Source organism: Stomoxys calcitrans, chromosome 5 (genome assembly GCF_963082655.1).
Source record: "Stomoxys calcitrans chromosome 5, idStoCalc2.1, whole genome shotgun sequence".
Classification (NCBI taxonomy): Eukaryota; Metazoa; Arthropoda; class Insecta; order Diptera; family Muscidae; genus Stomoxys; species Stomoxys calcitrans.
The window spans coordinates 119,742,201-119,755,729 of record NC_081556.1 but is presented as its reverse complement, the minus strand read 5'-3'; the positions used below and the strand labels follow the sequence as shown (position 1 = coordinate 119,755,729).

General features: G+C 38.1%; 2 protein-coding genes across 2 annotated transcripts in view; one reads left to right on the top strand and one right to left on the bottom strand.

The window, feature by feature from the left end:
- Positions 1-13,529, top strand: part of LOC106094039 (molybdopterin synthase catalytic subunit-like) — a 515,852-nt gene that overhangs the window by 414,771 nt on the left and 87,552 nt on the right. The gene's annotated exons all lie outside the window — the stretch shown is intronic.
- LOC106089370 (protein Wnt-2) overlaps positions 1-13,529 on the bottom strand; it is a 94,208-nt gene that overhangs the window by 73,275 nt on the left and 7,404 nt on the right. Inside the window, exon 2 of the mRNA XM_013255207.2 lies at positions 11,534-13,486. Within this exon, the coding sequence (XP_013110661.1) occupies positions 11,534-11,589 (56 nt within the window). The 5' untranslated portion in view covers positions 11,590-13,486. The remainder of the gene's footprint in view (positions 1-11,533; positions 13,487-13,529) is intronic.

Below are 13,529 nucleotides of genomic sequence, written 5' to 3'. Positions count from 1 at the left end.
AATGGAAGGTATTTGGAAGTAAATTTCGAATCTGGCATACAAAACCAGATCAAAGTATAGGGGGTCATGCCACCACTCAAAAACGCCATTATACCCATAATGACTATATGATACTTGGCAGAACCGATTTTCTTAAAATTTTCATAGATTGTAAACGTTTGTCTGGAAGAAAATATAGGCTATATAAGTTTTAGATATCGGGTGGAGGCGGACCCTCCCCCTTACCCAAAAACACCACTCATATTCCAAACTGGTCCAATGGGCACCAGAGATGGCCTGTCAGAAACAGTGACGTATATGACATACATTTCCGACGTATATTACATACGTCGAAAACGTCGTAAACCTAGCCAAAAAACTAGGTTTCTGACAGAAAAAAAAATTCGAACGAAAATATGTCGAATTTTTGATCTGATTAACTAAAAATTTTGGCATAAGTAATTTTTTCCTCCTGGAGACGAACAATATTGAAATTGGAAAAAATCGGTTCAGAATTAGAAAAAGCTACCGTAGGTTTACACGATTTTTACCAATATTGTTATAAAATGAATGAGATCTGAGGTAGTGTCAAGTGAAATGGTAGATGGCGTGTTAAGTATGCTAATGTGAGGTAATGTCAAGTGAAATGGAAGATGGCGTGTTAAGTATTTTATTGAATAAGTAATGTTATTTTTAAGTATTGTTTTTGAATAACATAATTAACACTCCATGTACCATTTCACTTGACACTTTCTCAGATGTCATGCATTTTTAACATATGTCGTTTACAACAGCTTTCAAAAAGCAAATTAAAACGGGAGAAGCAAATAATTTTGCAAAAGGATACAAAATAATTGCAATTTCTAAATATAATTGATGAAAACTAATAATTTATTGATTTTTTGCTTCACAAAAAATCCTTAAACGTTACTTTATAAATTGACTTGAAATTTGCGTATATTTCCAATTTATTGTGTGAAAAATGTAAATGCAAAAATTAAAAAAAAACTTAATTATTTTATTGCGAAATTTTCTTCTATATACAACAAATAAGTGACAATAATATTTGTTAAAAATCAAACTTTTACACTGAGTTATTAAGGTTTCTGACGTTTGCGACTTTTTCTACGTTTTATACAAGTATACGACGTTTTCGACTTCTACAACTTTTTGACAGTCGGAAACCTAAAAAATCGTCTTACGGACCATCTCTGATGGGCACAATAAGGGTATCAAATGAAAGGAATTGGAGACCAGAAAACGAAAATGTAATTCATCTGGAGTAACATTGAGACCCCTGGATCTAGCCCAGTCATATGCCATATGCAGGACCCTTTCGGCGCTTCTGCATAGTTGGTTCGAATCCTTACCCCCAATAAGTATTATAACATCGTTTGCATAGCAGACGGGTTCAAATCCTTCCTTCAAATAGTTAAAATGCCACCCCCTGGTCGTGCCTTATTCCACTTTCTCGCTCATATTTATGCACTGTGTTATACATTGAAGCAACATGCCTATGAAGGACTCCATCGGGTCAGTCCGGTACGTACAACCGGCTGTCATGTAATTGCTCCTATATTTTGATGCCAGTTTCGTACTCTTCCCCCATATCTATCATTTTGGTCCTATATTGTCCAGATTAGTCTTTAAATCCCTTATAATCTTTTATTGGGTTAGGTTAGACCCACACACACTTGAGCCCTTATTTTTTGCCATTTTCTTACAGTACTTTTAAAATCTTTTCATTTGAAGCACAAATTGCCATTATCAGTCTACTTGTTCTATTGAGGGATTTTGTGGATGCGGAAGAACCCCGGACAATTAACTTTCATTTAAATTCCATATTGTCACGATTGGTTTACATATCTTCTAGAGGGTTTTTGAAATTCAGATTCCCATATGTCCTCAGATTCGTGGTTTTGAGTAACTATTTATTATCGTACAAAAATTCTAATCTCCGAAATCTGGTATTTTTGAAATTGGGATAAAGGAAACACTTCAGATATCGAATAATTATATAGCCTTTTATTCAAGTCATAATAAGAGCATATGTTACGACTACTAAAATTGAAGATTTTTAAACACAAATGAAATTTTTTTCAAAACTACTTCAATTGAATAACCCCGCCTCATGGTTCTTTTTCCTATTTCTTCAGTTTTAGAAACTTTTGATTCCTTCAATTTTTCTTCCATCTTTTAATTTTAAGAAAATTTCGCAATTGTTGTTTTGCGTCTTTAACAAACGTTGTTTTTTAGCTGCAAGCTCATGATTTTTGTGTTGCGCATGCAGTCAATCGCCTTACCAGGATTTGTTGCAGCATTTTGTTTTTCTTAATTTAATTGGACATTTTAATGAGTTTCTTTCGATCTCTTTCTTACTATTTCGTCATTCCCTCCAGGTAATTGTGGCGAATGCCAAGTCTGCTGCCAACAGAGAAAAGAAACATCATTGAGTTTAGGCGTTTTATACCGCCGATAACAATTTACATAAGTTTTGATGTTATTGAAAGGTTTCTTTTTTTTCAGCAGACAACAAACAAAGGCAAACAACAACAATGAGTATAGCATTTAGTTCGCATTTTCCTATGGGTTGTGGAGAAAATGCAAAATTTAAAAAAAAAAAATTACAATTGATCATGATTAGACCCCACAAGCTCTATATATGAAATTATTGATTTCATTTGCAGATTATGACATGTCTAAATTGTCTTTTGGCAAATTGACAAGGGAGTAGTCAATTTGCAAGACCATGGCTGCTTGACAGTGAAATGTGAGACAGAAGGAAGTTGGCAATGATTTGTATGCTTTAATGCATATCCGGCCTATAATTGTATGATTGAAGAAGCTTTCAGACAGATTGTTTCCGCATTTCCAAATAAAAGATCATTAAAGTTTGAGTTATATGCCATATTCTTCAGAAACCTAAGCCACACTTAAAAGGCTTAGGGATTTTAACACGAATTATTCCAAAATTTATTACAGCATTCGTATTTGCTCGCAAGGGAGACTGTTATATCACGAATATATTAAGTTAGGTTAATCTTAGCCAGTAATCGGCTTGGTGTGCGCTATAAATACTAAAAAGGAACCTCGAAAAAGAAAATCTAAGTTAAAATAAAAACATGCCCCTAAATTAGTTCATGTCTGGCATTGTGTCCTCACACAGGTTAGATTGAAAAACTTCTCTATAAACAGGTGTCGCAGTGCGGCACGCCGTTCCGACTCGGCTTTAAAAGGGAGGCCTCTTATTATTGAGTGGAGGCCACCGTAGCGCAGAGGTTAGCATGTCCGCCTATGACGCTGAACGCCTGAGTTCGAATGCTGGCGAGACCATCAGAACAAATTTTCAGCGGTGGTTTTCTCCTCCTAATGCTGGCAATATTTGTGAGGTACTATGCCATGTAAAACTTCTCTTCAAAGAGGTGTCACACTGTGGCACGCCGTTCGTACTCGGCTATAAAAAGGAGGTCCTTTATCATTGAGCTTAAACTTGAATCGGACTGCACTCATTGATATGTGAGAAGATTGCCCCTGTTTCTTAGTGGAATGTCCATGGGCAAAATTTGAAATTTGCACCTTATCATTGAGCTTAAAAAAACTCGAATCGGAATGTTTATGGGCAAATTTTCATTTGCAAATTGAAAAAAGGGTGCGTATATTAATCCGCCACATGCCACTATGGACATACACCTAAGACAGCAATCGGCTTGTTGTGCACACATACATAACAAAAAGTAACCTCGAAAAAGAAAATTTAAGTCAGAAATTCCGTGCTACTTACAAATTCCTTAATTGTTTTCCATACCACGCCCCACCGGTAAGTGCCGGTATCTGTTAGCCGCGAAAGCCGTGCAATGACATAGGAAATGCTTCAACATCTCATAATCTTTCCCGCATGCCCTGCACATGGTATCACTTGCCGCACCGATATTGCATAGGTGAGCTCTAGGTCTATGTGTCCCGCTAGGATACAGAAACCTTTACTGACCTCCTGCTTGCTTCCTATCACTAACAGGCTCTTCTTATCACAGTCCGGATCTCCCCATAGGATTTTCGTCGTCCTACCGACCGTTTCGTTGTTCCACAGGCTTACATGCTCGTTCGTAGCCCACACTTTTAATTTGGACTCCGTCAACCCGAAAGGCTTCGGGTTAGACTTTGTTGGGTCTCTCGCCCCTGCACCATGGTTAGGATCACGAATATGTGCAATACTTTATAGGGTCGGAAATGGATAATTCCAAGTGCTACATACGTCTTTCAGTGGTGGGTATAAAAACTCTGAATGTAAAGGGCAGTACCTACCTCTGGTGTGCTGCGTCCCAACAAGCTGATGTAAATTCGTCGCAGCAGTAACAAAAGACTCACTGAAGGCACCTATGATACGACCAGGATTTTATTCAGAATTTTCTAACAAAGAGTGAAACAAGACATTTGCGTTTTTATACTCACCACCGAAGGATTGTGGTGTATTCATTTTTTCATTCTGTTTGCAACACATCGAAATATCCATTTCCGACCCTATAAAGTATATATATTCCAGATCAGCGTAAAAATCTTAGACGATCTAGCCATGTCCGTCCGTCTGTACGTCTGTCTGTTGAAATCACGCTACAGTCTTTAAAAATAGAGATAATGTGCTGAAACTTTGCACAGATTCTTTTTTTTTTGTCCATAAGCAGGTTAAGTTAGAAGATGAGCTATATCGGACTATATCTTGATATAGCCCCAATATAGACCGATCGGCCGATTTTGGGTCTTGGGCCCATAAAAGCCACATTTATTACCCGATTTTGCTGAACATTTCTGACAGTGAGTTGTGTAGGGCCCTTCGACATCATTCGTTATGTTGGCCTAGATCGGTTCAGGTTTGGATATAGCTGCCATATAGACTGATCCTCCAATTTAGGGTTATAGGCCCATAAAAGCGACATTTATTATCCGATTTTGCTGAAATTTGCGACAGTGTGTTGTCTTAGGCTCTTCCACATCTTCATTTAATTTTGCCCTGATCGGTTCAGATTTGGATATAGCTGCCATAAAGACCGATCTCTCGTTTTAAGGTTTTGTGCCCATAAAAGGCGCATTTATTGTGCGATGTCGAAATTTGGGATAGTGAGTTAAGTTAAGCCCCTGGACATACTTCAGCAATATGGCACAGATCGGTTAAGATTTGGATATAGCTGCCATATAGACCGATCTCTCGGTTTTGGGTTTTGGGGCCATAAAAGTCGCATTTATTGTCCGATTTCAGCGAAATTTGGGACAGTGAGTTGTGTTGGGCTCTTCGACATTTTTCTGTAACTTGGCTCAAATTGGTCCAGATTTAAATATAGCGGCCATGTAGACCGATATCTCAATTTAAAGTCTTGGCCCCATAAAAATCACATTTATAATCCCATTTCACTGAGATTTGACACAGCGACTTATCGACATCTGTGTCGTATATGGTAAAGATCGTATATGGTTCGATCGAGAAAGACCAATATTTTGTTATACACAATTGAACAATGGCTTGTAGCATTTGGTCCAAATCGGAACACATTTCGATAAAGTTGCTTAGGACATAAGGTATGCAATTTTCATTGGATTTTGATGAAAGGTGGTTTGCATATATACCCGAGGTGGTGGGTATACAAATTTCGGCCCGGTCGAACTTAATTCCTTTTTACTTGTTTAAGTCTGGAGTTGACACGCTGTAAAGTAACACGCTTTAAACGCATACAATGAATGGAACCTTAATGTTCTATATACAGGGGTTAACATCTAACCTTAAAGAGCGCTGTCCGATTCAAGTTTAAGCTCAATGATGAGGGGCCTCCTTTTTATAGCCTAGTCCGAGCGGCGTGCCATACCATTTTTTGTCCCTGTTCCTTAATGGAATGTTCATGGGCAAGTTTGCATTTGCAATGTACTATATCCAGGGCACAAGAATGGAGACAAGACAATAAAAGCGTATTACTGAAAATTAAGTATGGCCCCTAATCAAATATGGGTCCTATCATTATGGTTGTGAATCTTCTCTATACAAAATCTACCAGACATGCAAATTAAGCCAGATCTAAGGATGGGCACGTTAGAAACAGATCATTCCAAATAAAGCCGATTTTCTATATGGGCCGATGAGTACGGCCGTGGAAATTTTCCATCCAACATCGATCAGATTTACGTATTGCACCAGATCCCGGGATGTAATGCAATTTTGCCCATTCCATTAACGAACAGGGGCAATCTTCTCACATATCAATGAGTGCTGTCCAATTCCAGTTTAAGCTCAATGGTGGGGGGCCTCATTTTTATAGCCGAGTCCACAAATGTCGCCAGCATTAGAAGAGGATAACCCCCAATGAAAATTTATTCTGATGTTCTCGCCAGGATTCGAACTCAGGCGTTCAGCGTCATAGGCGGAGTCTGCGCTACGATGGCCTCCTCAGATCTCGGGAAGCGTCAACTACCATTTATTTATTGTTAAACAGGGTGCAGTTTCTTTCGTTCAATGATATTTGAAGGAAATTTTAATATGGTAAAATGTAAATTTTCTCACTATCATCAAAATAGGAAACAGTGTTGAGAAATATTTTTTTTGTCGATGAATGCAATATTGAAATCTTACCTGCTCTCTCGCTTTAATTAACTTACACAAAAAAGTCATTCGTAAAAATATATGAAATCCATTTTCTTTGGGTTTTTTTTATAGAAAAAAAAAAACGTTCATCCAATCAAGCCAATCTAACCTCACCAGCCACCAAGTGCAATGACATACATTGGGTCCAAAAGCCAATGCCTTTTAGCGGCTTAGAAGGAGCAAAAATTTAGTACCAAACAAATGTCAATGTAAACATGTCAATGTCAGTGTGACAAAGTGGTGCATTATATAAATCTGCAACCGCAATTTATTTATCGGCCAAGTGATCTATTGATCTCCCCATTTGCACGTCCCTCAATATCCATTTGAATGTCTATTGGCAAAGCTATCTACCAATCTATTCACCAATCTACCTATCCATCCATCCATCTACCATTTGTTGCCACATGCAACTGTCATGTCCAATTGCTTCGTTTTTGTCGTTTTTGTTTTATTCCGAATTGAGCCATGCCTTGCAATGGTGGACCAGGTGAACAGGCAGGCAGACAGACAGACAGACGGATATAAGTCATGGCTCACGCGTTAGATGTCTTAATAAAAAAAGTGCATACCCGACTTGAACATATGAATAGACAGACATGCGGACAGACTCGCGCACAGCCTAGGAGACTGATTGGTATTGCAACAGCTTTTAACACATGTATTCTCCCCAGTGTTAATTATTTCAATTAATTAGCTTCATTTCAATTGTTAATCAGCTTTAAGAGTTTTCCGCCCAAGCAGCCCGCAAGAGTTTAGTCTTAGCGACCAGCTCTGGGTCTCGATTACTCCAGATTATCTTGGATTTCAGTACTAAGTGCCTTTTTTTAGCCTTAAGATTTCGATCACGATAATCAGAAGTGACAGCTAACAAAGAGCTTAGCGTTTTTCCTAAACCGAAAACACTCAAAATCGCAAAAACGCGAGCAAGACAAAAAAAAAAGTCAGTTACAAAGCCGATTTTTATCTCCGGATCGTTAATTGATCTGTCACCACCGGCTGACAGAGCCATTGAGAAATTCAATTAATCAGTCATCAAAAGTTGGCCATGTTTATAAGTTCGCATGCTTGCCCCCCTACCCCCACCCCAGAGAATAGTTGATAAATAGTATTGGGCCTCATTGGGGCTGTTAGAGTTCTGACCAATCTAATTAGCATTGATTTTTTTTTCGTTTGAATGTCAATGCCAAGTTCAGATACTCTCTGTTAGCTCTCTCGAAAGTTGGTCCCATTGAAGTTCGATAATTTTCTGTCATTTGCCACCTTTCGTTGTGATAACAAATGCAAAATATGATTGCTTCAAGTCAATATTTAATGGATTTAAGCCGCAGACCCCCAGTTGGTTTGTGTGTGCGCACGCGCGAATTGCTTATTTAAATATGTAGCAACTCAAAGTCAGCCACCCAGTTTGGTTGGTAAACAAGTAACATTTGAAGCACCGGCTTTGGTTGGAAAGGGCAAAGGCGATGTGAAAACACCCTATATGGTAATGAGGCACTTTTAAGTGTAGCATACGTTTAGGGGTATAATTGTGTGACCTATTACTCCCCCTAGCTTGTGAAATCTAAATATTGATCTAGCAGCATATGTAGTATATAATTATAGAATATATAATATAATTATATTTATAAGTATATGTTACTTATATAATTACTAGCTGGACCGGGCCCGCTCCGCTGCGCCTTCATTTACTTCATATGAACAAAACTTTCCTTTGAACATTTGCTTTTGACCATTAAAGAGCTTTTATTGAAATACCATGCTATGAAAATAGTATATTGCTTGACTAACAGTTTAACAATACAAGTACCTTTATCTGAATCCCATATGATCTTTATTGGTCTACGAATTTAAGTTTGGACGTAAGGTGTATGATTTAGGGGTGTTTTCGGGGCTTAGGTGGTCCTCCAGACACTTGGGCCTGAAAAAATATCAGCATCGTGCTCTTCTCTCAAATACCAATAATTAAAACCCCATATTGTCATTGGTTTAAGGGGAGTCTACAGGATGAGGTGTCCCCGAAACACATGGCCCCAAAATTGGTTATCAAATTCGTTTTCTAATCTCAAATACCTTTCATTTGAGCCACATATTGGCATGGTCGAAAAATTTTTACCCTTTGGGGGTGTTTTGAGGAAGGGGTGATACCTAAAATACAGGGTCCTACATTTGGATATCAAATTCGTATTCTACTCCCAAATACCTTTATTTGAGCCCCATATTGCGATGGTCAGAAAAGAATTGCTGTTTGTGGGATATTTTGGGAAAGGGGTAGATCTCCAGAAAAATGGTCCCGAAAGTGGGTATCAATTCTTGCTCCACCCTCCAATTCCTTTCATTTGAGCCCCAAATTGACATTGCGGGAAATATGCCCGATTTAGGGGTGATTTGGGAAGTGGGGTGATCCCCCAATCACTAATGCTACTTTGGACTAAGTAAGCAGTTTAAAAACAAAGCCACCTCTCGAAAGACGAAGATTACACTATACAAGACACTGATACTACCCGCATTGTTATATGGTTCTGAAGCATGGGTACTTGTGAAAGCAGATGAGGTAGTGCTTGGAGTATTTGAGAGACAGATTCTTCGTAAAATATATGGACCAGTTTGCGTTAATGGAGAATATAGGCGTATGAACCACGAGCTGTATGACGACGATAGCATAGTTACACGCATCAAAATACAACGACTGCGTTGGCTAGATCATGTTGTCAGAATGGACGAAGAAGCTCCAGCAAAGAAGTCTTTTGAAGGCAAACACGGTGGTACACGCAAACCGGGAAGACCAAAAGCCCTATGGAAAGATAAAGTGGCGGGAGACACCTCGAAACTTGGTTTCAGAGATATTAGAATGAACGCAGTAGATCGAGGCGCTTTTAACGCTATTCTTAGTTCGGCTAATGGAGCAAATATTCTGTCATAGCCAATTAAAGTAAAGTAAGGTAAGAGTGTCATGTAGGGTGGTTTTTTTAATAATTTTTTTAATTGCTTAAAGCGGTAAACATGTACGTTCGGGTGGGTTCTAGGATGGGGCGTCCCCCCCAGGTTATTTGACCCTAAAATTGTATACAAATTTCATGTTTTTGGGGTACCATTAGGTGGCATGCAAAATTTCGCTTAAATCGGTGCACGCATCTTCGAGATCTGACGTTTTTGAAAATGGGGGCATGTGGGAGAGTCCACCCCCCCCCCCCCTCCCCTTCGGATATGAATAAATTTAGTTCCCTATTTTCACCGGGCGCTCAAACTCAACCATCTGTAAAAATTTTATGAAAATCGGTTTAGCCGTTTTTGAGTCTATACGGAACAGACGAACAAACAAACAACAACAACAGTTTGATAATACCCTACACCACCATTGAGGTACAGGGTATTATAACTTTGTGCATTTGTTTGCAACGCTTAGAAGGAGGAAGAGCTAGACCCATTGATAAGTATACCGATCGGCTTCGAATCACTTCCTGATTCAATTTAGCCATGTCCGTCTGTATTCTTGTGATCAAGTTACAAGTCGCATTTATTGTCCGGTTGTCGTGAAATTTTGCACAAGTCTCTTTCTTGGCCCAAGGACGAAAGTTATTGATTTTGAACGAAATCGCTTCACATTTAGATATAGCTCCCATATATATCTTTAATCCGATATCGAGCTCTAAGGCTGTATAAGCCACAATTTTGGCCCGATCGATCGATCATTACCAAATTAGACATGGGGTGTTTTATTCAACGTCCTCATATTTATGCAAAATTTTATTAAAATCGAGTCAGATTTAGATATAGCTCCCATATATATCTTTCATCCGATATGGAGTTTTAAGGCTGTAAGATCTTTAGAAAATTTTGTACGAAATGTTTTCTTTGAAGTTTCAATACTACCACAAAATTTCATAAAAATCGGTTCAAATTTAGATATAGCTCCCATATATATCTTTTATCCGATATGGAATTTTATGGCTGTAGCAGCCACAATTTTGTTCGGATCTTTACAAAATTAGACATGGGGTGTTTTATTCAACGTCCTCATATGTGTGGAAAATTTTATAAAAATCGATTCAGATTTGGATATAGCTCCCATATATGTATTTCATCCGATATGGAATTTTATGGCTGTAGCAGCCACAATTTTGCCCCGATCTTTACCAAATTTGGCACGGGGAGCTTTATTTGACGTCTTCATATGTGTGCAAAATTTCATACATCTCGGTTCATATTCAAATTGAACATCTCACGCACTATATTGTAGAGATGTGGCTTCTACAGCCCCAAAAAGACCATATCGGACAAAAGATATATATGGGAGCTATGTCTTAATCTAGACCGATTTATATGAAATTTTGCACTCACATTGGGTTTTTAAATAAAACAACTCACGCTAAATGTTTTAAAAATTTGGGCCAAAATTGTGCCAAAGGAGGCCACCGTAGCGCAGAGGTTAGCATGTCCGCTATGACGCTGAACGCCTGGGTTCGAATCCTGGCGAGACCATCAGAATTTTCAGTGGTGCTTTTCCCCTCCTAATGCTGGCAACATTTGTGAGGTACTATGCCATGTAAAACTTCTCTCCAAAAAGGTGTCGCACTGCAGCACGTGGTTCGGACTCGGCTATGAAAAAAAGGCCCCTTATCATTGAGCTTAAACTTGAATCGGACTGCACTCATTGATATGTGAGAAGTTTGCCCCTGTTCCTTAGAGGAATGTTCATGGGCAAAACTAGCAAACATTAGCATTAACGTACACCAGGTGGTGTAGGGTATTATATACTCGGCTCCGTTTTTTTTATGTAAACTTTCTTGACCAAAAATCACAATTTGTTTTATTTACTCAGTAAAAATCCCAATGTAACAAATTTACCCTACTTTAAACAAAGAAAAACCATTTCAGCACTAGTTTAACGTTTGCATAAGTGTTAAATATAGAAATAGTAATAATAATCACCTTATTTTCATTATCCAAAGTAGAAATATCAAGAGTTTGTTGCGTTTATGCCACATTTCTTGTTTATTCCCGGGCAATTTGCTGATATGCTTCTTCGAACTTTTTTCAATGGTGACAGCGATGATGACAATGGCAACAACGATGGTGATGGTGAGGACACAGGAAATAATCGAAGTCTCATAGTATGCGGGGGGTGTCAATAAAATTCTATGAATTCAATTAAGCAAATGTTTGCACTAAACAAAGGCTTAAGAATGTTGTCGAGCAGAGATTTCTAGGAATTTTTTTTTTATATTTTTGTTTTACTATTACAGATCACTTTTCATTGGAATCGATTTTTTTTAAATATAAACATCACTGGGCTATTAACACTTTTTTTATAATTTAGTTGTTTGTTTAGAAATCACGTTTTGGTTTTTTTGTTATGGTTTTCTTCAAAAATTTAAATCATTTCTCTGGCGGAATTTATTTCATAGATCATATTTTAACACTTTTTTAGGTGTTGGAGTTTCACATACCGTGATAACTGCTGCGGTTTATTTCTTTTTTTGGATTATCACAAAATTTAAATCATTTTTGTTTAGGAATTCATTTGTGTGAATCGAATCATAGCAAGAAACAACACCCAAACTTGATTAACACATCACTCTGAGGCTTCATGAGATGTTGGGTCGTCTTCATTTGCTGGTGTGATCACTCGAGGAATATATTTTCATTTGTCTTCGACGCAAGGGGCTGTCCGTAAATCTTTTTCACACATTGTTTAAACAATTTAAAGTCTGTCGCGTTTTTTTTTTTCTTTCTGTTGTGTTCTGTTGTCTTTGTGGTTTTCGTTGTTGACGCTGTTATAGACTTCTCACTTTCGGTTGGCTTAGTGAATTAAGTTGTTATGGAAATTATAAGACCCACCATCGACGAGCGAGTTCCATCCACCATGCCGGGGCATTAAGGCCTATTATGTTTAAGACACTTGACGATAGCAGAGCCAACCAATCGCCAGCAGCCAGCCACACCACTTTGGTTTTTTTTTCGTTAACCCAGAATCTTTAAGAATTTGCATAAATCATCATCATCATCAGCAACAGCATCAACGAGTTAGAGCTTCTTTTTCTTCTTCGACGTAGATGACGTCCTCGCGTTTTGTTGTAGGTTTTTGGTTTTTCTTTTGCCTTTAGTGGCCTCTACGAAGAAATGTTGGTAGTGTTTGTCTGCCTGTGTGCCACTCTCTCAACATCCTTCATCATCATTATCCTCACCAGCCGTGTGTGTGTGTGTCTTTGCTTGATGCGCATGCGTACGTTCTTCATTCATGTTTGCTGGTGGCATCATCATTATTCATATCGCCAAAGACGCATGCGCAACACTGGCGTCGGCGGCTTCGACTGTTGCAAACAGCCAAAAGGCGGCCTTTTTATTTCTTCTAAGTTTCTTTATTTTTTTTGTGTGGTTGTTTGTAGTTTCCTTATCGATATGTTAGCTTAACAGTTTTCGCTTGTTATTTAAATGAGCCTTTTTTTTGTGTTGAGTTGCTGGGGCCTGTGGACCGTGTTGAAGTGATGAAACGTTTTCACAAAAATTCCTTACAAACCAAGGAAAATTGGCATGATTGTTAATGTTCGAGCCAATGATTGGCGGTTTCAGGCGGTTAAGGCCAAGACAAATGATGATTTTATTGGAGTGAATGGATGGATGGATGGAGTGATGTATGTCTGCTTAGGTAGATAGATGGCCTTAAGGAGGCATATATACATACAACGTCTTTAAAATCCTTAAGTGGGATGTGCTTTTAATTTAAAAATTTCTTAAAAATCTGGTTATTTCTTTTTTTTATTTTTCACTTTTATGATTTTGAGAAAACTTATCTTTGTGGAAGTGCTTTTCTAAGCATAGTAAGTTTCATAAATAATATTTTTAACATTGGTTACAACTTTTTCTGTTTATACTGGGAATTTTCTTAAATGAAAGTAAGCACATATCTGTAAAATTTTTCTAGATT